General features: G+C 44.6%; 1 protein-coding gene across 2 annotated transcripts; it reads right to left on the bottom strand.

The window, feature by feature from the left end:
• Window positions 1-14,561: 14,561 nt before the first annotated feature.
• On the bottom strand, window positions 14,562-23,412 carry UCMA (upper zone of growth plate and cartilage matrix associated). Of its 2 annotated transcripts, XM_077167873.1 has the most exons (5): window positions 23,355-23,412; window positions 23,029-23,094; window positions 22,849-22,941; window positions 18,971-19,069; window positions 14,562-14,985 (listed from the first exon to the last, which is right to left on the bottom strand). In XM_077167873.1, the coding sequence occupies exons 1-5, from the start codon at window positions 23,410-23,412 to the stop codon at window positions 14,888-14,890; spliced, it is 414 nt and encodes a 137-aa protein (XP_077023988.1). In that variant the 3' UTR covers window positions 14,562-14,887. The 2 variants fall into 2 exon arrangements, with proteins under 2 accessions (XP_077023988.1, XP_077023989.1); XM_077167874.1 differs by lacking the exon at window positions 22,849-22,941.
• Window positions 23,413-23,615: the final 203 nt, after the last annotated feature.

Here is a 23,615-nt window from a genome sequence, read left to right as displayed (position 1 = left end):
CTCTATACCATGTAATTATACACTCTTTGTACAAGATTCATACCTTTGTAGTGGTTCATTTAAGAACTCATTTATATTTGTAGTGTTAACAGATGCGGCACATGAGTCTATACCACCCTTTCAATCATGTTCACTTTCAAAATGGTAATATTACTTATAGACCCACTAGTGAACTGCCTTCACTTCTGTCTATTCCCTTACAATTAAGTTCAACTTCATTAGCAATCTATTCACCCAACTCAAGCTTCTGTGTATCTCTAGATCCCTATATTCTGTATTATAAGCCTTTGATTTTACCTTCACTGTGGTCATAAAAGTGAAATATGCAGTATCTGACCTTTTGTTTTCTGGCTTATTTCACTCAACATTATGTCCTCAAGGTTTATCCATCTTGTCATGTGGTTCAGGAGGTCATTTCATCCTACTGCTGCATAATAGTCCATTGTATGAATATACCACGTTTTGTTAATCCACTTGTCTCTTGATGGGCACTTGGATTGTTTCCATCTTTTAGTGATTGTGAATACTGGTATGAACATCCATGTGCAAATCTGTTTGTGCCCCTGCTTTCAGCTCTTCTGGGTATATACCGTGTAGTGATATTACCAGATCATAGGACAATTCAATATTTAGTTTTCTGAGGAACTGTCGTACTGTCTTCCATAGCAACTGTACCATTGTACATTCCCACCAGCAATGCATAAGTGTCCCAATTTCTCAACATCCTCTCCAACATTTGTAGTTTCCTGTTTGTTTAATAGCAGCCATTCTCGTAGGTATAAGGTGATATCTCATTGTAGTCTTGATCTACATTTCCCTAATAGCTAATGAGAATGTGCATTTCTTCGTATGCTCTTTAGCCATCTGTATTTGCTCTTCAGAGAAATGCCTATTCATATCTTTAACCCACTTTATAATTGGGTTGTTTGTTCTTTTGTTGTTGAGTTGTATGCTTTCTTTATGTATACAAGATATCAACCTTATTGATGTGTAATTCCCAAATATTTTCTCCCATTGAGTTGGCTGCCTTTTCACCTTTTTGACAAAGACTTTTGAGTCGCAAAAGCATTTGATTTTTTTAATTAATTTTTAAAAAATATATAACAACAAATGCAAATGTTCTTAACTTATGATCATTCCTTTCTACATATATAATAATTCACAATATCATCACATAGTTGCATGTTTATCATCATGATCATTAGAACATTTGCATCAATTCAGAAAAAGAAATAAAAAGACAACAGAAAAAAATTCGTACATACCATACCCCTTACCCCTCCATTTCATTGATCACTAGCATTTCAATCTAAATTTATTTTGACATTTGTTTCCCCTATTATTTATTTTTATTCCATATGTTTTACTCATCTGTTGACAAGGTAGATAAAAGGAGCATCAGACACGAGGTTTTTACAATCACACAGTCACATCGTGAAAGCTCTATCATGCAATCAGCATCAAGAAACATGGCTACTTGAACACAGCTCTACATTTTCAGGCAGTTCCCTCAAGCCTCTCTATTACATCTTGACTAACAAGGTGATATCTATTTAATGCGTAAGAATAATCTCCAAGATAACCTCTCAACTCAGTTTGGAATCTCTCAGCCATTGACACTTTATTTTGTCTCATTTTGTTCTTCCCCTTTTTGGTTGAGAAGGTTTTCTCAATCCCTTGATGCTGAGTCTCAGCTCATTCTAGGATTTCTGTCCTACGTTGCCAGGAAGGTCCACACCCCTGGGAGTCATGTCCCACGTAGACAGGAGCAATGAGTTTGCTTGTGTTGGCTGGAGAGAGGCCACACCTGGGCAACAAAAGAGATCCTCTTGGAGGTGACTCTTAGGCCTAATTTTAAGTAGGCTTGACCTATCCTTTGTGGGGGTTAGTTTCATAAAAGCATTTGATTTTGAGCCGTTCTTATTTATTTTTCTATTGCTGCTTGTGCTTTTGGTGTAAAGTTTAGGAAGCTACCTCCTATTACTAGTTCTTGAAGATGTTTCCCTACATTTTCTTCTAGGAACTTTATGGGACTGGTTCTTATGTTTAACTGTTTGATCCAATTTCAGTTAATTTTTATATAGGGTGTGAGGTAGGGGTCTCCTTTCATTCTTCTGACTATTGATATCCAGTTGTCCCAGGCCAATTTATTGAAAAGTCAGTTTTGTCGCATTTCAGTACATTTGGTGGCCTTGTCGAACATCAGTTTACCATAGATTTGGTTGACTATTTCAGTGCTATCAATTCTATTCCATTGGTCAATACATTTGTCTTTGTTCCATGCTGTTTGACCACTGTGGCTTCATAATAGGTTTTTAAATAGGGAACTGTTAATCCTCCCACTTCAATCTTTTTTAGGATACTTTTAGCTATTCAGGGCTGTTTTCCCTTCCAGGTGAATTTGGTAACTAGCTTTTCCAAGTCTTTAAAGTAAGTTGATGGAATTTTGATTGGTACTGCATTGAATCTGTAGATCAACTTGGGTAGAATTGACATCTTAACTACATTTAACCTTCCTATCCATGAGCAGAGAATGTCTTTCCACCTATTTAGATATTCTTTGATTTCTTTTAGCAATGTTAGGTGGCTTTCTGTGTACAAGTCCTTTACATCCCTAGTTAAGTTCTTTCCTAAGTACTTGATTCTTTTACTTGCTATTCTGAATGGAATTTTTTTCTTAACTGACTCCTCAGCTAGCTCAATGCTTGTGTATAGAAATGTTACTGACTTTTGCAGGTTAATTTTATATCCCGCCACCTTGCTGAATTTGTTTATTAGCTCAAGTAACTTTGTTGTAGATTTCTCAAGATCTTCCAAGTATAGTATCGTATCATCTGCAAATAATGAGAGTTTTACTTCTTCCTTTCCAATTTGGATGACTTTTATTTCTTTGTCCTGCCTGATTGTTCTAGCTAGAACTTCTACCACAGTGTAATAGTGGTGACAGTGGACATCCTTGCCTTGTTCCTGATCTTAGGGGGAAAGGTTTAAGTCTCTCTCCATTGAGTACGATGCTGGCTATTGGTTTTTCATATATTCCCTTTATCATATTGAAGTAGTTACCTTTGATTCCTGTCTTTTGGAGTGTTTTTATTGGAAAAGCATGCTGAATTTTGTTGAATGCTTTTTCAGCATCAATCGAGATGATCATGTGATTTTTCCTTTTCGATTTGTTGATGTGCTGTATCACATTAATTGATTTTCTTGTGTTGAACCATCCTTGCATTCCTGGTATAAACCCCACTTGGTGATGGTGTATAGTTCTTTTAATATGATGTTGGATTCAATTGCTCATATTTTATTGAGAATTTTTGCCTCTGTGTTCTTTAGGGAGATTGGCCTGTAATTTTCCTAGCATCTTTACCTGGTTTTGGTATTAAAATGATACTAGCTTCATAAAATGAGTTAGGAGAAGTTCCTTTTTCCTCAATTTTTTAGAAAAGTTTGAGTAGGATTAGTGTTCGTTCTTTTTGAAATGTTTGATAAAATTCCCCTGTGAAGCCATCAGGTCCTGGGCTTTTCTTTGTAGTAAAATTTTTGATGACTGATTGAATCTCTTTACTTGTGATGGGTTTATTGAGATCTTCTATTTCTTCCTAAGTCAGTATAGCTTGTTGTGTGTCTCCAGGAACTTGGCCATTTCATCTAAGTTGTCTAGTTTATTGGCAAATAGTTGTTCATAGTATCCTCTTATGTTTTCTTTTATTTCTTCAGGGTCTGTGGTAACACACCCCTTCTCATTTCTGATTTTGTTTATTTGCATCCTCTCTCTTTTCTTTGTCAGTCTTGCTAGTGACCCATCAAATTTATTGATTTTCCTCAAAGAACCAACTTTTGGTTTTATTATTCTTTCTGTTGTTCTTTTGTTCTCCCATTCATTTATCTCTGCTTTAATCTTTGTTGTTTTTCTTCTTTTATTTGCTTTGGGGTTAGTTTGCTATTCTTTCTCAAGGTCTTCCAGGTATGCTGTTAAATCCTCAATTTTTGTTCTTTCTTATTTTTTAATATAGGCATTTAGGTCAATAAATTTCCCTCTCAACGCACACTTTGCTGTATCCCATAGGTTCTGATAACTTGTATTCTCATTTTCATTCATCTCCAGATAGCTACTGATTTCTCTTGCAATTTCTTTTCAACTCACTGGTTATTTAATCTCCATATATTGTGAATATTTTTGTTCCTTGGTGATTATTGAGATCCAGCTTCATCCCATTGTGATCAGAGAAGGTGCTTTGAATAATTTCAGTGTTTTTAAATTTATAAAGACCTGTTTTGTGCCCAGCATATGATCTTTCCTGGAGAATGTTCTGTGAGCACTAGAGAAGAATATATATCCCTGTACTTTGGGGTGCATTGACCTATATATGTCTGTTAGGTCTAATTCATTTATTAAGTTATTTAACTTCTCTATTTCCAATTTGTTGATCTTCTGTCTGATTGTTCTGTCTGTAGAGGAGAGTGGTATATTGAAGCCTCCTACTGTTATTGTTGAAACATCTACCACTCCTTTCAGTTTTGCCATCTCTGTCCTGTGTACTTTGGAGCTGTTTTATTGGGAGCATAAACATTTATAATTGTTATATCTTCTTGGTGAATTGACCCATTAATTAGTATGTAGTGTCCTTCTTTTTCTCTTATGATGTCATTACATTTAAAGTCTATTTTGTCTGATATTAGTATAGCTACTCCTGCTTTCTTTGGTTACAACTTCCATGGAAAATCTTTTTCCATCTTTTCACTTTCAATCTATTTGTATCCTTGTTTCTAAGATGAGTCTCTTGTAAGCAGTATATAGCTGGATTATGTTTCTTAATCCATTCTGTCAATTTTAATTGGTAAATTTATTCCATTGACATTCAGAGTTATTACTGAAAAGGCATTTCTTGATTCCACCATCTTAATTTTTAAATTTTATTTGTCAGATTTGTATATTCTTTCCCCCCTTTCTCTTTGAATTCTTTAAATTACCCTTAGTGGTACTCTTCAATTCTGTGCCCTCCTCCAGACTTCCCTCTCTTGTCTTTTTTTTTTCAGCTGGCAGAACTCCTTTTAGTATTTCTTGTAGGGCTGGTCTCTTGTTGACAAATTCTTTCAGGACTTCTCACCTCCATGGTGCTTGCTGAGTAGTCTGAACTCAGTCTTATTTGGTTTTCCTTGTATGTAGTAGATTGTTTTTCTTGCAACTTTCAGAATTTTCTGCTTCTCTTCAACATTTAACAGACTGGTTAGTATGTGCCTTGGGAAGGCCTGTTTGAATCCTGTTTGGAGTTCTTTGGGCTTCTTTGACTTGTATATGTCCTTTATGAGGGTTGGGAAGTTTTCCCCCATTATATCCTCAACTACTCTTTCTAGCCCTTTACTCCACTCTTCTCCTTCTGGGACACCAGTGATTCTTATATTTGTGCACTTTGTTTTGTCTATCATTTCCCTGAGATCCAATTCAATTTTTTCCGTCTTTTTTGCCATTTGCTGTTTTGAGTCTTCAAAGTCAGTTATCCTGTCCTCTCTATCACTTATTCTTCCTTCTGTCTCTTCAAATCTGGTGTTATGTGCCTCTTATTTTTTATTTGGTCAACAGAGTTCTTAATCTCTGTGATAACTGCTATTTTTCTATTTATTCTTTTAAAATCCTCTTTATGCTTTCTCCTATCTTCTTTATCTCCTTTATGTCATTTGCTATCCCACTTATTTTATTAAGTAGAATTGTATGAACATCTTTGATTAGTAGTTCCAATGTCTGTCTCCTCTGGTGTTCTAATTTGGTCATTAGGCAGGGTTATATCTGTCTGCATTGTGATATGCTTCGTGATCTTCTGCTGTCTTTGTGTAAATATCTTGATTGATTTACTTGGGAAGTTGATTTCTTTCAGTAGTCTAAGGCCTTGTGTTTGTGGGATGGTTGTAGAGCAGGAAGCAGGGTGCAAGGTGGGGCACTCAGTCAAGTGATTTATTGCAGGGCAGGTATAGGCACAGGTTGGGGATGTTAAGCTGATGCTCATGAACGTGGGTGCCCAATGGCCAGGGAGGATGTAGCTGTGCAGGTGCACCAGTCTGGGGGTTGTAACCCTGATGTGCGCTGGTCTAAGGCACTGTGCCCTTTGTGCATATGTGTAGAGGTGTGGCAGCAGGTTGACATTTTACCTTTGTGGATTAGGGGCAGATGTGACCCAGCTGCGCAGGTCATCACTTTCTCAGTGCTGGGATGTGAGGCTGAGGGCTGTGCATATGAGCGGTTCTAGGACTGCTGTAAAGTGTAATTCCCAGGGCTGAATGACATGATTGGGGGCCCATGTATATGCATGGGTCTAGGAGTGCTGTAAACTGATGCACAGAACTCAGGTGGGGCAGGGTGAGGCTGTGGGACACTATGGACAGAGGGGCAGGGGTAGCCTAGGTATGGAGGTTAACACCTGAAGCCTTTATGCACTGGCAACAGCCTGCAGGGAACAGGAAAGGGGAGGTAGTGCTCGGGAGGGGTGCAAGAGAGGTGGATGGGCTGCACTTGAGGTGGAGGTGTGGGCCAGGTATGTTCACTGGGGGCTGGTGGGGTCGGGGTGCCTGTAGCGTGGAGAATGGGAGCAGTTGACGGGGTTCGGGTATGTGGGGTGTAGGGTGATTGCCGTTCATGGGGCTGCGCTGGTGAGGGAAGCATGCCCAATGAACATGGCCTGTATTACTTCCTAGTCCCCGGCTCCCATCTGTGCACTCCCATGGGCTCTACACCTCCATGCCAGGCTCCAGCCCTTTGCCTCTCAGTTCCTTGGCCTCTGAAACCAGGGCTGCCCTGTGTGGTGCAGAAGGCTCTCCCAGGTCAGCCACACTCCCAAATCGCCGCCTCAGTCACCCTCCTGTCTTTCCTCTAACTTTTCTGTGGAGCAGCGTTAATCTCGAGTTACTCTTCAATTATCTTCCCAGAAGTCCTCTAGTGTATTCTTTATCTTCCTATGTTATTAGCCATCCCACTGATTTTACTTAGTAAAGTTATATGACTTTGATTAGTTGTTCCAAAATCTGTATCTCCTCTAATGTTGTAATTTGGTCATTATACTGGACTGTAGCTGTTTGCATCTTCACATGGTTAGTGATCTTCTGTTGTCCTCACAGCATGTGAATATCTTGATAAGGATACTTTGGATGTTAATTGCCTTCAGTAGTCTAAATCTTTGTATTTTTGGAACAGGTATTAAGCAGGATGCTGGGTGTGGGGGGAGGTGTAATAGTGTAGTGACAGTTTGCAATGCAGATATATGCATGGGTTGGAGACATTACGCTGGTGCCTGTGAGCATGGGGTGTGGGTCATGGGGTTGTGGACATGCGGTGCAGGGGCCCTGGGGTCAGGTGCAGTTCAGGCAGGCCTTGAGTGCAGGAGCAGATTGCGGCGTGGGGGACTCAGAGGTAGGGCGCAGCAGGAGGTGGATGGGGGTCTGAGCAGGTGTCCTAGGGCTAGTATCTGGGCATGATGCAAGTGGGTGCATGAAGTGCGTGGGTTGTGGCTGTCAGGGTCTGGGATACTAGGCACAGAAGTCAGAGCATAGGGAAGTTGGAGCATGGGTGTGTCCTTCGCAGTGGGAGGAATCCAGGAGGGCCAGAGTGTGTATGCAGGAGCTTGTAGGCGTGGAGCACAGGTCACGGAAGTTTGGGACGTGTGTCAGGGGTGAGTGATGAGGGTGGGGCCCTGGCGTGGGTCCATAGGTTTAGGGATGGGGTTGGGTAGGGGTGCCCGTTGTGCAGTGCAGAGGCTAAGTAGCACAAATGTGCCCTCTGAGAGCACCTACCATGTCTGGGAGAAGGACAGTTGTGCTATGGAGCCAGGCAAAGGTGTGCAGGTGTACGGGACAGGGGGTGAAAGGTCAGGGGTCAAGAGGTCCGTGCGTGCATACATGGGTGCCTGGCAGGGAAGATGTGGCTTTGCCACTGCGTGGATTTGAGGGGCGGGGCCCTGGGGTGCATAGGCGCAGAGTTCAGGGGCAGCGGGATGGAATTGTGCCAGTGTGGGCTAGGGGCAGGTGTGGCCCGGATGCGCAGGTCAGTGCCTGCCCAGAGCTGATCGGGTGTGGCTTGAGTGGGTGCGCATGTGTGCACACAGGTCGGGAGCCAGATGCTGATATCCAGATGTGCAAAGCGCAGGCGGTTGGGCGGGGTTGAGCGACTGTATGGGCTGGTTATAGATGTGGCCCGTTATGAAGGTGAGCTTCTGCAGTCCAGATGCACAGGTGACTGCCTGCAGGGGGCAGGGAGGGGGAGATGGAGATCGAGGGGCTAGCCGCGATTTCTCGGGTCTCCGGAGGGGCAGGGCGAAACTTGGTGCTTGCGAGGGAGATGTATGCCGTGCTGGGACAGCTTTGTGCACATGCCTGGGGCAGGGATGTGTGGGGGTGCTTAGAATGTGGTAGGGGTGGGTGGGTGACGAGTTTCAGGTGGGGGGTATCACTGGGGGCGGGGTGGCGCACGAGGGTAGTGCCTTCAAAGAATGTGGTTTGGCTTACTTCCTTGTCCCCATCTCCCTGTCCTTGAACTCCTAACTGCTCCTGGCCTGCATCTGGAAATGGATGTGCTAGGTTGTTTGTACTGTCTCCTGTTCACTATCTCTCAGTTCTTCTGTTTTTTCAACTAAGGCTACCTATGTGGTGCCTTCCTGGTCTTTTTTCTCCCTTCTCTAGCTGTTCTTTGGAGCAAGGTGAACTCAACTTATCCTATTCTGCTACCTTCCATTTACAAGTTAATTTGTTTTTATAATGTATTAGTTAAGGATTGCAATTCACTGTTTTCCATGTGCATAATCTGTTGTGACAGCATCCCTTGGTGGAAAGATTACAACTTCCTGCACTGGATTACTTTGGGTCCTGTGTTGAAAATCACATCTACTAATAATGTATGAGTATTCCATTTGTTCTACATTTGTGAGCACTTTTTAATTTGACTGTTTTATTAATCTGTATGTCAATCCTTATGCTAGTACCACACTGTCTTAATAACTGCAGCTGTATAATAATTCTTGAACTCAGGTAATGTTAGTCTTCCAACTTGGTTCGTTTTAAAATTTATCCTGACAGATCTACATCCTTCGCATTTTAACATAAATTTTAGAATCAGATGATCAATTTCTACCAAAAAAAAAAACCTGCCGAGATTTTGATTAGGATTGCATTCAATCTGTATGTCAATTTGGGGAAAATTGACATCTTACCAATATTAAGAATGCCTATCCATGTATATGGTGTCCTTCCATTTATTTAGGTCTTCTTTAGTTCTTAATAGTGTTTTATAGTTTTTAGTATACTAGGGTTTCTGCATATTTTATACTTGCATTTATTCCTAAATGTTTCATATTTTGATGATACCATAAATGGTATTTTTCCCATTTTAATTTCCAATTCTCACTTTCTAGTATGTAGAATAATTTCTGTCTATTGACTTAGACACTGCTAAACTCACTTATTAGTTTAACAACTTTTCTATTGATTCCTTAGGCTTCTCTCTATATATAATAATTGTGATGGTTAATTTCACATGTCAATGCACACAGACTATCATCACTTGAAGGAACTCGAGGTATGGAAATATGGTTTCCTTGGGAATACAGAAGAGGGACTTATTTCCCAGTGTATTCCTTCTGTCCTTTTAAAATTTTAAACATTTTGAATAGGACGCATTGCCTATTCAAAACGTATTTAATAAAATAAAAATAATGTGAAAAGTACATGTGATGGTTTGAAGCTGTTATGTACCCCAGAAAAGATGTTCTTAAAGCTAATCCATTCCTGTGGGTGCAAATCTATTGTGGGTGGGACATTTTGATGCCCAAAGTGGTTCTTAATCCTTTTACTGGAGTCCCTTGTAAGGAGATGAAATAGAGAAAAAAAGCTGAGAGAGAAGGGCACAGACAGAAGCTGAGAAAGAAAGCAACAGACGGAGAAGCCAGAAGCTGGAAGCAACAAAACCAGGGAGAGAAGGGAGAGACCAGTAGACCCGCCATGTGCCTTGCCATGTGGCAGAGGAGCTAAGGATTGCTGGAAGCCAGTCCTCAGAGCCCAGGATTCGCTTTGATGATGCCTTGATTTGGACGTTTTCACAGCCTCAGAACTGAGCTAGAACATTCCTATTTAACCAGTTTGTTTGGGGACAAATCCTTTAAGACTTCAAGATGAAATTTTTAAATTATGAAAACCTTGACAAAAAAGAGCAATTGATTGAAAATGAATTAGAAATAAAATCACCCAAGCAAATGAAAATGATTTTTAAAAGCACCTAAGTTTTTAAAATCATTCTGGGGTCACAAAAACTACTACCTCCTCTTCAGTAAATCCAATAAAAAATAAAGGCACATGGTAAAAAGTTGCAAAATCTCCCTTGGAGCACAAAAAATAAAATGCCAGTGTATGCAAAACTGATGAGTTAAGAAATCAGTTTCTACCAATTTATCCTTTGACAGGTTTGCTTTTCAACCACTTACCTGGAGTCCCTACAGTAGTAGGGCATAGCAGTAAAAGAACAGAAGGGTGAAAGAATAACAAAGCTGGTCTCTAAAAATCCGATCCCTCCCTTCTCATTTCCTAGATAAGGTATCTGCCCAGAGTCTTGACCATGTTACCTTGGGTGTGCTTCTCCCTGCCATGGACTTTTAGTGAAGGAATTGTGGATGCACTTTGAAAGCCCTGGGGCATAATGGATCCCTTGTTGGAGATGGGCATAGGATGGGGCAAAGAAATCCTTACTGGCCGATTTCTGCCAGGGTGCTTTATCTCGGCCAACACGCCAAGCCTGGCCATTGAGGAGCCAGGGCAGGATGTTTTGTCTGGTTGTGCTTTTTAACTGGCCACTCATGCAAACCTTGTTTTTGACATCCGTGTGGCCCTGCATCCTTCCTGCGGACAGGGCAGGACTTGTGGTTCTGGCTGTGCTTCAGCCCCTCCTGCCTCCACTGATCCTGACAGGTAGTGACTTCCTTAGCGGGAGGCCTTTGCATGTGGTTGGGCCTTGCTTGTACACATCAGATTGTGCCTCCTGGCTGAGCAAGAGAGCAGGGCTTTACCATTTTTCTTTTGCACCACTGGGCATGGAGAAATTAAAATCTCAAAAGCAGAATTTAGCAACCTATAGGGTTAGAGACTGGATCTGACCCTCGGGACCTGGTGTGGCACCCAACTCCTGGCCATCCGGGACTACAACCTCACCAGCAGTCCTGGCTCACTGCTGCCCAACTCCCACCCCCAAATGCTGGCTCACCACTTGCCTCATTGGGTAATGGAACTGAGGATAGACCTGTGTTGTTCCTACATGGCTGTTAGCAAGAAATGTCTGATCAGTGTATGGGGGTAGGTGCTCTGAGGAGCCCCACCCCAAGGGAAGAGACCTGAGGATTACCCCCAAATCCCCTTGAACTGGCAGACCTTGCATGCTTGCTAAGGTTCTGACGCTTTGGAGTGGGAGCCTGGCAGATTGGATCTGTGCCTGAGTCTCCTACCGGGGATTCAGAGAGGAAACTTTTCTGATCTGATCAGCTGATAGGGGAAACAAGGATTGAAGTAGAGTAGATTGAAATACTAATGGTCAGTGAGTGGGAGGGGTAAGAAGTATAGCATGTATAAGTTTTTTTCTTATTTCTTTTGCTGGAGGGATGCAAATGTTAAAAAAAATGATCATGGTGATGAATACACAACTATGTGATGATATTGTGAGCCACTGATTGTACACCATGTATAGAATGCTAGTATGTCAAGAATGTTTGTATGTTTGTTGTTGTTTACAATAAAATATTTAAAAAAAAAAAAAGCCAACCTAATTTTTAGATCCAGGTCGGGGAGATGGAGGGCACCCAACACTGCACCATTCCTCCCTGTCAAGTTTATGCTTCAGAACTTTGAAATACTCGTTCCTCCCAAATAATTTCTGTCTTATCAGGTAATAAATAAAGCTAGTAATGAGACATTGGGGCACCTACAAAGTTAATATTTTATTCCCGTTTCTTCTGTAACAACATTCTGATTTAAAGTTGCATGATCCTTCAACTCCAGGGAGGCCAGTGGAGAGCAGTGGGCTTCCCATCAGCCTCTGTTTAGACAGGCCTGAAGATGGGAAGAGGGCAGGGAAAGTGTTCCCCTCATGCAGACAGGATGTGCACTAAGCATTGTTGGATTAAGTCTGGTTTGGAGAATAAGAGCCGAGGATGAGATTTACTGCCTTTCAGGGGTCCCCATCCCAGAATTTTCCTGCTAATGTTCTCAAATTGCTTGGTTGGAGAAGGGATTGGTAAAGATGAGCAGTGATAGTGAACCTGTAATCTCTCTAAAGAGAAATATTTTGGTTTATCTACTTTAAAGTGTTTATAAGCTATGACCCAGTATTTCATGCTCCAAAATCTATCTTGCTGAAATACTAGTACAAGTGCATAATAATATCCATTCATTACCACATTGTTTGTCATAACAAATAATGTGAAATAACCCTCATGTCTAATAAGGGAGGAGTGGGTAAGTAAACTAACACCTCGGTGACAGGCGGACACACCTCACATACCACCAGTGCCAGGTGGCGTGAATGTAAATAAGCTTACTGAGGGAGACTTGGGGTCCAGACGGGTCCCCCCAGAGCGGTGCACCTAAGCAGGCCAGGGCTGCCACAGACCTGCCACGAAAGGGTCCCCAAACGGGCTCAGCTACATAATGCTAGGAAAAGGGTAGCAGGGCATGTCTAGGTAGCAATAAAATCATGGAGCTACTTGGCTGAGGTAAATGACCCTGTTAGAAATAAGATGCCTTTGGAGCCAACTTCCAGCATCCCCTGGTTCTTTGTTGTGCCAGCTCAGGGTTGCCTACAAGAAGGGGGCTACTTGGATTATACAATTACATATTACTTTGTTTTCATAAAGAATGAAGAGTGCTTGTGTATAGAGGGTATGTGCATGTGTGTGTGTGTAAACAGAAAAACATGGGGGAACACATACCAAAGCACTGACTGGCTGCCTTGGGTTAGAATTGTAGAGGCCTAAAAAGAGAAGACTCCTTTTTTGTAATAGATTTCTATAATGCTTGAATTTTCTACAATGAGCACATATTGTAACTAAAATAATATTGCAGTGAAAGTGTCTTTAAGAAAAAATGGTAAGAATGACTAGAATGTAAAGTATGTTAAATACTGAAATGCGATTTTCCATAGAATACTTTGTGCATATTTTCTAAGCCTAAGGAAACTGCTCATTACTCTCCTGGTTTCTTTTTAGTTGCATTCTTCTCTGAACCAGCTTAGACACCTGCAGGTAACTAAGATATGAGTCAATAATGTAACTTTAGAGTAAGTATCTCAGTCATCCCCAAAACGGCATCATCAAAAGAATTCCTGGCGGGCCGCGGTGGCCAGCAGGCAAGGAGGCAAGGATGCTTGCCTGCCATGCCAGAGGACCCGGGTTCGATTCCCAGTGCCTGCCCATGTTAAAAAAAAAAAAAAAAAAGAATTCCTGCGTCCAGCTACTGACACTTAGCTCTTTAGGTGACATGTAGCAGAGTATCATGAGACATTGCTTTGCTTTTGTGGTGAGGGGTCTCAGCATATGCCCCAAGCCCAAGACTCCAGATTATGAAGCCCAGAGCTTTATAGAAGAAAATGGGCCTTCTGCCCTACCTGCCTAGGTAGGAACACATAATCTAGAGTTTGCCTGGTGTGCCTGAGACCTTCCCAAAGCCACTTCCACTCCTGCTTGGAGTTTGTGTGAGAAAATTCAGTGCTGACTATGTTTGAGATGGTTTAGAATAGGCTGAGTCACTAAAATGTTTTTAAAGTCTCCTAGCCTTTAAAAATTCCTTGAAAACGCATGCACTCATTGCAGGGTTCTCTGGTGCAGTATTTTACAATTGAGTTGTCTTTTCCTCAAGGAAACCCCTCAGGTTTGCCCCAAATAGGGAAAATCATATTGTTCTGCCCTGGAATCCCAGCCTCGGAAGTGGCTGGACTAGTGGCCAGGGACCCACATCTCTGGGGAAGCCCAGCGCTCCAGAGTGGATTTGTGGGCAGCTAAGAGTGGACTCTTATCATCTGGAATCCCCCAGATCTTCTCATGTCTAGTAAAGGTGACTGCTCACATGGTCCTTGACTTTTCTGCCCTCCCACTGCAGGATCTCTGCAGGTCAGCTGAGAGGAAGGCTGGGAGGCTGGGGCAGGTCGGAGGGAGAACAGGGAGGGGAGGAAAGGCACTGTGACACCAAAACTAACTGCCATCTGCTTTGTTGTGTTGGGTACACCTGGCCGTGCTGTGACACTGGCCTCTGGATGATGAGAGTATGAACTCCCAGCTGAACCTTAAGGCTCTGTTCAGAGTGGGAAGGCAGCACCTGAGCTCAGCGAGCCCTCCTGGAGATCAAAACAGTTTCACTAGCATTTTCCTTTCATTCATGCGACTATTCCTGACATGGATTTGTGGAAGGGGAGCAACAGCTCTTTGAAGAAACAATGCTGTTTGTTTTGTTCAAATACCCCACTAGCAAGAGCAGCAATGGCACTCAAGGGAGAGCAGAGACCCTGTTCAGTTTGCGAGTTGAGAAGACTGTACACATTGTTGATTCAGCATTTTATTTGTGAGCAGGAAACAAGCATGTAATTTTTTCTCTTTATGTTGTTCTATCAGACAAGAGTCATACTTGAGGAAATGGGCTAAGCAAGGGGAGCCACTATGCATTTGACACTAGAGGGTCCCCAGGGCATTTGCTTACCTCAGAAAATCATCTACAAAGAAACAAAAGCCAGAGCATTTTAATCCAGGGCTGGTAACACTGGCAGGCTGCAGCTAAGACCCTGTTAAAGGGCCTGCTTGTGTGGGCACAGGTCTTGAAACTTGGGGTGGGTGTGTGCACTTCAAGCTGGGTCTTCTGGGTTAGCTTTCTGGCGGAGGCAAGGTCAGATGTGATGGCGGTTATAGAGGTAGGACGGGTACAGGCCATCGTGATGCCACTGCCGCCACTGCTCAGTGGCCTCCCGGCTACGCTCTTTCTGCTCTAGGGAAGGGAGACGAAGCCAGGACATTAGGACAGGGTGAGTTCTGGTCTGAGGAAAGTCACATGTGCCTAGCAGCCCCTAGCCCAAACCATCTGTCCAGTAGTGACCTGACCTTGTGCACTTGGGTCCACTATGACCTCAGACTTTAGAGTGACCTCAAGGGGTCAGCACTGGTAGGGACCCAGAAAGCATTGAGTCCAAAAGCCTTGTATGGATTCAGCAATAAGGTAAAAGGTCACAACTGGGGCCAAGGGAGCTGGGACCAGAGCTGCATTCAAGCTCAGCCTTCCCTGATGATCAGCAAGGGAAAAAGAGCCTTGTGCAATCACTGGCTGAAAGATAAAATTGACTGAGCAATAAAGACACTGTGAACTGGACACAAAAAAAACAAGTCACAGAAGGAAATACTCACTTGTCAACTTGAAGGAATGGGATGTGGATCATTTTTTACACCCTACTGACCTATACTTTCTAAATTTTAAAATTATGTTTTGAAAATTTACTGGAGAAAGGGATGGGTTTTAACAATGCGATGTAACCTTGGTAATGATTGATCCTGGGTGATGGTTATATGGGGATTTGTTATACTATATACTTTTCCATATGCTTGAAATTTTCCATGGTAACCAGAGGCTAAAAAGAATGGAAGAAATTTTTTAATGACTGAGAAGTTCCCTTTGGCCAGACCTGTTTACAAAGAATGCTTTTGAGTAAAGGTAGCCCTAGGTGTCTGTTGCAAATAGAAGACACGTAGCCCTCTGTTACGTCATCAGAGTTCCGGCAGCCATCACTAGGCCTGTGCCATTCAAAAGGCATTCGTGGAAACTGTTGGGAGGATAGCAAGACATGAAAATCCAAAGTATCTTCTTTGCTTTTGTTTCCCCAATTGCAGACTTCACCAAAAGGCAGTGAATCTGATTTTGGTGCTTTTGAAACTGGCACCTTTATTGGGCCAACAGGACGGCCTTGTGGCTGTGGGCTGTGGAGAAAAAGGATGTCTCTATGCTGGTCCCTAGTGGACTAGCACCTGTGGTGCTTGACCAAGACTCACCTTGACAGGAAGGGCCCCTTACCCCTGGATATGCCCCCTTCCTTGTATAACTTAGAAGTTGGCACTACCCTTGGTGCTGAAAATCCCCATTGGTATCTGGTAGCCTAAAGATAGCTTGGAGCTCCCAAAGCCAGGCCAGGCTGACGTTGTGGGCATTAGCCTTTGGCTCTTTACAGACTGGGTAGACTAGCAGCTCTTACCAATTTTAAGAGTATGATTTTGACATGGAAATTGACTTTTCTTCCCAGGTCATACCAACTTCTTCTTCAGCTATTTCACTTGGGAAAAAAAAGAAGGCCTCCCTGGCTTTACCCCAGGCCCAGACAGTGGGGGTTTCTCTCATGGACTCCGTGTGGCCAGGCACTCTTGTCAAGCCAGACATCACACGGCCAGCCTTGCACCTGACCCAGGTTCCTGGCTCTGGGGTGGAAGCAGCCTGAACCACTACATAGGACTTGGAAAGACAGCAAACTGTCCTGGAGCTTTCTGAGGCAGAATCAAAGGCATTTTTGCATTGTGAAGCTGGTGATTTTGAGTGGAAATATGACAGGAACCATGGCAGAGCGGGGGTGAGGTTCAAAATTCCTCCACAGCCCTCTGATCAGGCCGGGACCAGTGCCATGCATGGGCCTTTGAAGCGGGATTTGCAGGCCCTTGGGAAGGTCACTCTTGTCCAGAAATGGCTCTCCTGACCCCCTATTTCAAATTCCTCCCTTGGGAATCCAATTCCCTTTTATGGAGCAGGTAGGCCGGAGCAAGATAGAACATCAAACCACTCTGTTATTCTTAGAATGGGTGACGTCAGGTCAGAATGGCGGGAGCCAGGGTCCTGATAGAATGGGCGTGCTGGGGGCTCAGAGAAGGATGCTCATGAGCATGGTCCAGGCTGAAGTCTTCAGACAATCCTGCCCCATGTTTGGCAGTCATCGATCTGGTGCAGAAGCAACAGATGGGGGAAACTGAACACAGTTTTACCCTTTTCAAAATGTACCGCAGGCAGACTAGACCTGCTCCACACCTTTTTGCCTCCCTCCTTTACATCAGCCTCTGGAAAGAGCCCCTTTGGGTGACCCATTTTACCCTCTTTACCCATCCATCCTCCTCGGCCAATTCCTGGATCTGAGAGGACCCCCAAGACCTCTAGGCACTTGCTGTTCCTCAATTTGCAAGAACTTGTGCTTTGGTGACAAACATCCCTTAGTACATCATAGGGCTGTTCTTATTAGCAATGTCAATTTGGGTAATTTGCTTATCCTTCCTAAGCCTCAGTTTTTGAAACTGTACATTGGAGATTATAAGGCCTAGCCCAGAGGTTGCTTATAAGCATTTGATGGTTCAGAAAATGCTCAACTGCCAACAGCAGCTGCTGTTACTATCATCCCCACCAGCCTGGGGCCTGCTCTGTGGTCTGCTCCATCTCCTGTCTGCGTGCAGGGCATTTAGCCACCACTCTTAGAAGCCAGGTCTAAGAACCAGCATCCTAATTCATCATGAAAGGGAAAATTGAATATTTTCCACCCAGGCACTAGAAATTTGGACCTGACACATTTAAACATGCACAGAATAAAATGACATTCTTAGTATGTGGAAGCAACGTTCTCATTTTTGAAATTCCTTTTACCAAGCTGTCCAGTGAGAAAGCAGATGTCCCACAGAGGTATTTGCCCATGGCTTACAACAGCCTGAGCGCCTCCAGTATGCTCTCAGGCAAGTTTGATTTGCAAGGACCCAAAGCCAGCACAAGCCTGCAGAGCTGTAGACATTCCCTGCAGCCCTCCAAACCACAGACCTCTCCTTTCTCTAAGAGGTACCTTGGGGAGTGATCCCTCCCATCTCCACCAATGCTAAGAAGCCAGAGGCTGGTGACTGCAGAACTGACATTTTGAGCTTCCTCTTACAAAAGTCACTTGCTTTGGAAACTGCACCCTTGTGCACCCAGGAGCTGTCAAGTGGTTTTGCTAAGGGGCATTTCAACCTTGAAGTTTGGAGAAAGACAAAAACAAATAAAATCATTCTGACCCACATTCAAAGGCTTGTATGAATTTCCACTGTGGGGGACACTGGGGGGTCCCTTCATTGAAGCTAAGTCAACTTTCCTCCTGTGTTCAAATACAGAGCTGCCCTCTATTTCCCCCACCGAATACACATCCACTTTCCATTCCTGTGCTGAGGCCATGGTGTGGTCAGTATTTCCTCACTGGGACGGAGGAGTGGCGGTACCTCCTCAAAGGGCAGAGAAGGAGGTGAAGGGAGTCATGGCCCAGGAGAGACATTGGGTGTCCTCAGCTTTTTCTCCTCTTTATGTGTTGATGAAGCCAAATGGACACTAAAAGCAGATTAGGTAAGGGTCTCAGGTACAGACGTCCGGTACCAGTACCATGGGTGAGCCAGTATCGGCTATGGACATTGGCGATGGGGTGGGGAGGGCGCAAGGCAAGACAACAAGACCTGTTCTTCCTGAGTTCAGTTTCCTTGGTTCTGCCAGAAAAGATGCTAATGATAGTGAATATAGTAAATGAAGCCATGTGTTTCCAATAGGAAGCAGTTCCTAGAACTGTCACGCCAAGTGGATCCAAGGAACTTGAAAGTGAGTTAAAATCCTCCTAACCATTAGGGTAGGGGATGAGATACAACATAGATCCCTGCAAGGTCCCTAAGTAGGAAGAGGGCAGGAAGTGCATTTCTAGCATACAGCCCCCCAAATCTGCAGACCTGAAGTCAATGGCAAAGAGGTATCCTCTTCCTTACCTTCTCCAAATAGCTCTTTGGACTTCCTTTATTCTTCTTCTTTTCTTGGTTCCACGGATATGAATTGAAACCAGATCCTCCCTTATCTCCCTCTACCCCAATTACAACTTGGGGAGAAATGGAGGCAAATCACATGAGTTTTCCACGAAGCCTCCCCTTTACCTGAAGAGGTACTGGGCTCTTACCATCGTTCTGCTCCTCCGTGAAGTTCTCAAACTCATTCCTTTGTTCCTCATAGTACTCTCTCTGCAGCTCATCAGCCCACAGCTTCTGCCTGTCCTCCGCTGTAAAGGAGGAAAGTGCAAGAGTTGCCCCTGAGAAAGAGGGAAGTTCACAAATCTGAGGGAAACCTCTCATTGCACCTTGGCAGCTTGACCTAGAGGGGGTTTTAAGGGTGGGGCTTCATGGAAGGGCTTCACTCCTGATGGACTCTTACGCTTGAAGGAGATTGTTGATGCAACCACTTCATGTTACATATAAGAAAACTGAGGACCTGGGCAACATGGCTCAGTGGCAGAGTTCTCACCTGTCATGCCGGAGACCCAGGTTCATTTCCCGGTTCCTGCCCATGTCAAAAAAAGCAACAACAACGACAAAAAAAAAAAAAAAAAAAAAAACTGAGGCCCCAAAATGTGAAGTGTTTTAGCTCAGTCATAAAGTTAAGGATGTATCAAGGTATCCTTGGCCAATTTCAAAGTGGAAATCCGATGGTCAGAAAATAATTCCGTGAGGGAAGAATCCAACTCAAGGCCACCTTCGCATGAATCAACACCTTCAGGTCCCTGGGGCCTTCCTGAGCACTCAGGATTCCAGGAGGGGGGAATAAAAGGCAAGGAAGGAAGAGTCAGCCCATGTCGTTCAGAGGCGTAAAGGAGGAAGATTAAAAACAGGTTGCAAGCATTATGACTGTGAGGACTCTAAGGGCACAATGAGGGCATGTTCACCAACAGCATCTGAGCCTTGGAGGGACCCCTGACCTAGCATCCAACTTCTCACATCCCACACACTGCTCTGCTCCAGCCTGGAAGATCTCTTCAGATCGGAAATGTTTAGAGGTAAAATAAATTCGTTTCCAAGCTTGTCCATTTTTGCCTCCAGCTTAATATGAGGGCTTTGTTTATCTGGGGGAAATTACCTAATGCTCTCTGCTTTCAAGGTAGTTCTTTAAACATAAGCTTCTAGTGGAAAACCCCACTGTGCTAGTTTGAAAGGATTTGTGTACCCTAGAAAAGCCATGTTTTAATCCTAATCAATCTTGTGGGAGCAACCGTTTCTTCTAATCCCTATTCAGTACTATAGGTTGGAAACTTGATTAGGTTATCTGCATGGAGATGCGACTCACTCAATTGTGGGTACAAACCTTGGACCAGAGGGAGATGTGACTCCACCCATTCCAGGTGGGTCTTCATTACGTTACTGGAATCCTTAAAAGAGGAAGCATTTTCGAGAAAGCTAGAGAATGACGAGAGCAGCAGATACAGGAGAACTACAGAGTCCACCAGCCAATGATCTTTGGAGATGAAGGGAGAATGCCCCTGGGGGCACTTCTTGAAGCAAGAGGCTTGGAGAGGAAGCTAGAAGACGTTGCCATGTTCGCCATGTGCCTTTCCAGCTGAACTTCATCGGCCTTCTTGAACCAAGGTATCTTTCCCTGGATGTCTTAGATCAGACATTTCTATAGACTTGCTTTAATTTGGGCATTTCCACAGCCTTAAAACTGTAAACTAGCAACTTATTAAATTCCCCTTTTTAAGAGCTGTTCCATTTCTGGTATATTGCATTCCGGCAGCTGGCAAACTAGAACACCCACAAGGGCAGGAAAGCTGTGTTGGGAGGGGCAGAAGGGGCAGGCAGAGTTGGCACCTCAGAAGCCCCTACTCTCTCAAAGGGCAATGTCTCTCATGCCCAAGGGGAGGAGGCTGAGGGACTGTGGCTGTCCCCCACCTCCAACTGTAGAAAGAAGTGGGGTCCAATGGGGGATGCAGAAAGGCCAAGGAAAGCCATTGGCCCTGCTCCCACCCCTCCTTGCAGGAAGCAATAACAAAGCTATCTCAAACCCTTCTGGGAAATCAGGTGCTTGCTTTAAAATCATCGGAAGTCTAGATATTATCAGATTAAAACTCAAGTTGTCTGTGTGTGCATGTTAGTGCCGTCAGTTCCTTGTGGCCTTGCAGCCCACCTTTGCCCACTGAACATCAGGAAGCGAGTCGGGCAGAAGGGACTGGGACCCCCACCCACCCCCTTCCCAGCCTCACATACCCATGTCCATGCCTTTTTAGGAGGATTCAGGCTCAGAGGGGTGCAGCCACCTGTCAAGGGCCTAGGCCCCTACCTGCTGGGCAGTACCATCTATGCGCCTCCCTTACGTATGGCCCCTTACACACCCTGTGCTCTCCCCCTATCCCCACTCATACCTCCCACCCATCTGTGTGCACCCCCTCACCTATCAGCTTGCCCCTTACAAACACCCATATGTACACCCCGCACACCCACTGGTATGCATCCCCCTACAACAGGCCATAGGCAGGATGCTGCTGCAGGTACAGGAAAGCTGCTAGTGGGCTGGGAGGCTCAGGGTCCAGGAGGTGGATGTTTGATGAGACACTTCTAATCCAAAGAAACATTCCCAGTCTGAGGGACTCCAGGAAAGTAACAGTCTTCCCAAGCTGGCTCTTTGGAGATGCCACAAATTAACTCAGCAAGGAACAGGAACAATTTAATTCTTAGGCCAAGATGGCATTTTCATATTCTGCATTCTATCTGCTTCATGCCTCTCATCAAAAGCATGCATTTCAGAGACTCGTTTCTCCCTAAGAGAACCTCCACCCAGAAGCCTAGAAGTGCCAGGTTCCTGTCTCCTGGTACCAAATTCAAGTTTACCCCATGCTCTTGACCCAACCTGAGAGCTAACTGGGCCTGTTTTCCTGCCCATTCAAAAGGGCCCATGGGCAGCCCCAGGTATCACCAGGCTGTCCAGGGCCTCCTGCCACCACCTGGGAGTTGCCTCACCCTCCTAGCTCTGTCTGAGGGGAGGAAACTCACGCTTGATCTGGCACCTCATTGTTCTGTCACCCTAAGTGGATAGAAGATATTCAACTGTCTTAAATAAGTACCCACGTTTCCCTGGAAGTCGGCCAGAAGCTGTTTCCAGATTCCATCAAGAACTACCCATCTCCAACAGACCATTCCAGTGTTTCCCACAGGTGCCAACTTAATTTTTAATCCAAAATTGTATGAGTTGGGAGATTTTCCTAGTATGGTGAAACTTATCCGATTAAGACAGAAAAAGGAACTTCATCTCTAAGCATCTCATCTCTGTCTTTCCCCATCATGTATAAACAGTCCCGTTGTTTATACTGAGCATCTGCCATGTAAAAGTCACTGAGCTGAGTGTGCCAAAGGGACACAAAGACTTTATGCATCCACCCGCACAAGAGTGAATCAAACTACAGCCACAGGACAGGCAGGGTTCAGCGTCCTTGGAGGACTCTAGTTAGGGGGAGGAAAACCCAAATGGAAGATCAAGAAAGAGATGGGCTTTCCAAGAGTGGTTCACAGAGCTGGGGCATGCAAAGTGAAGGCTTTCAACACATTTGCATGAATACAACTCTCACAGGGACTTAGAAATAAGTCAGCTGGGGGCCCAGGGAGAGGAAGCTGCTGACCAAGACCACTGTGTCACCAAAACCCACCACCCCTGTCCCACTTGCTCTTCCCTCCTGCATCCACTGACATTGCTCTTGCATGCAAAAGGACCCTGTGGCAAAACCCAAAAAGCATGCACAGAAATGCCTTGCTCCTATCAGGTGAGAATGTACTCCCCACCTCCCCTGATAGTTTAGCTTTGTGAAATTGGGATGCATCTTCTAATCATGCAGTCTGGCTCTGTTCCTCACCCTAATGACATATTAAATCAAAGTTGTGACCTCTGGTCAAAGAAAGGGGATACAATTTCCAATTTGGAGTGTCAGTCAATGATCCCCTCAGCCTGGCCAACTGACAGAGAGAGGAGCCAGAAGGTCAGCAGCGGGAGGCAAAGCCCTGCACTGCCCAGCATTCTTACCCTTGGCCTCGTCTTGGGATTTGGGGGATCTCTTGCCACGCTTCTTGAGGAAATTAGAGGCCTCTGATTCCTGCATGAAAATCTGCTTCACAGCTGAAACCAGAGATGGGCCAGTGAGAGTGAGCAGGGGACATGGGGGCAGCTGGCTCCCCCTGCTCTCACCCCCTGCCCTGCACTCACCATCCCGGCTGTCTTCTCCAGCCTCCTGCCTGAGGCCCACCGACATGCCAGCTCCCTCCTGCAGCACTGCAAGACAAGAGCACAAGGTGAGGCCCACCCAGTGACCCTCACCCCAAGATGGGGTCCTCAGTCCTCACATGTGAGCCCCAGAGCCAATTTCCCCACCAGGGAAACTACTTTCTCCTGTGTTGTGTTTTACACACACACATCACATCGCATCACATCTCAGGTACTGCTGCCTCAGCAGTGAAACCTTTTTCCTACCTGGACCACCTGAGCAAGACTCATCAAAGGCTAGTCCATTCCTTTGCCCTCCCCATACTCACGACACAGGAGCGCGGCAGCCGAGAAACAGGGCAGGAGCAGGGTCTGCCTCCATATCATCTTTGTGGAGGCTGAGACTCACTCCAGGACGACAGGGGTACAAGAACTCTCTAGACCCAGATGCTGCTACTTCTCATTAGACAGGCCAGGAGAGCTGGAGGGAGGAAGGAAAGAGAGCAGCAGGAGGCCAGAATGGCACTGGGGGAAGTGGGAGGGCTCCGGCTCCATTGGCTGGGGCACAGGAGATGTTTTGGCACCTGGCA

Source organism: Tamandua tetradactyla, chromosome 7, assembly GCF_023851605.1.
Source record: "Tamandua tetradactyla isolate mTamTet1 chromosome 7, mTamTet1.pri, whole genome shotgun sequence".
Taxonomy (NCBI): domain Eukaryota; kingdom Metazoa; phylum Chordata; class Mammalia; order Pilosa; family Myrmecophagidae; genus Tamandua; species Tamandua tetradactyla.
This window is presented reverse-complemented; position numbering and strand designations above follow the sequence as displayed.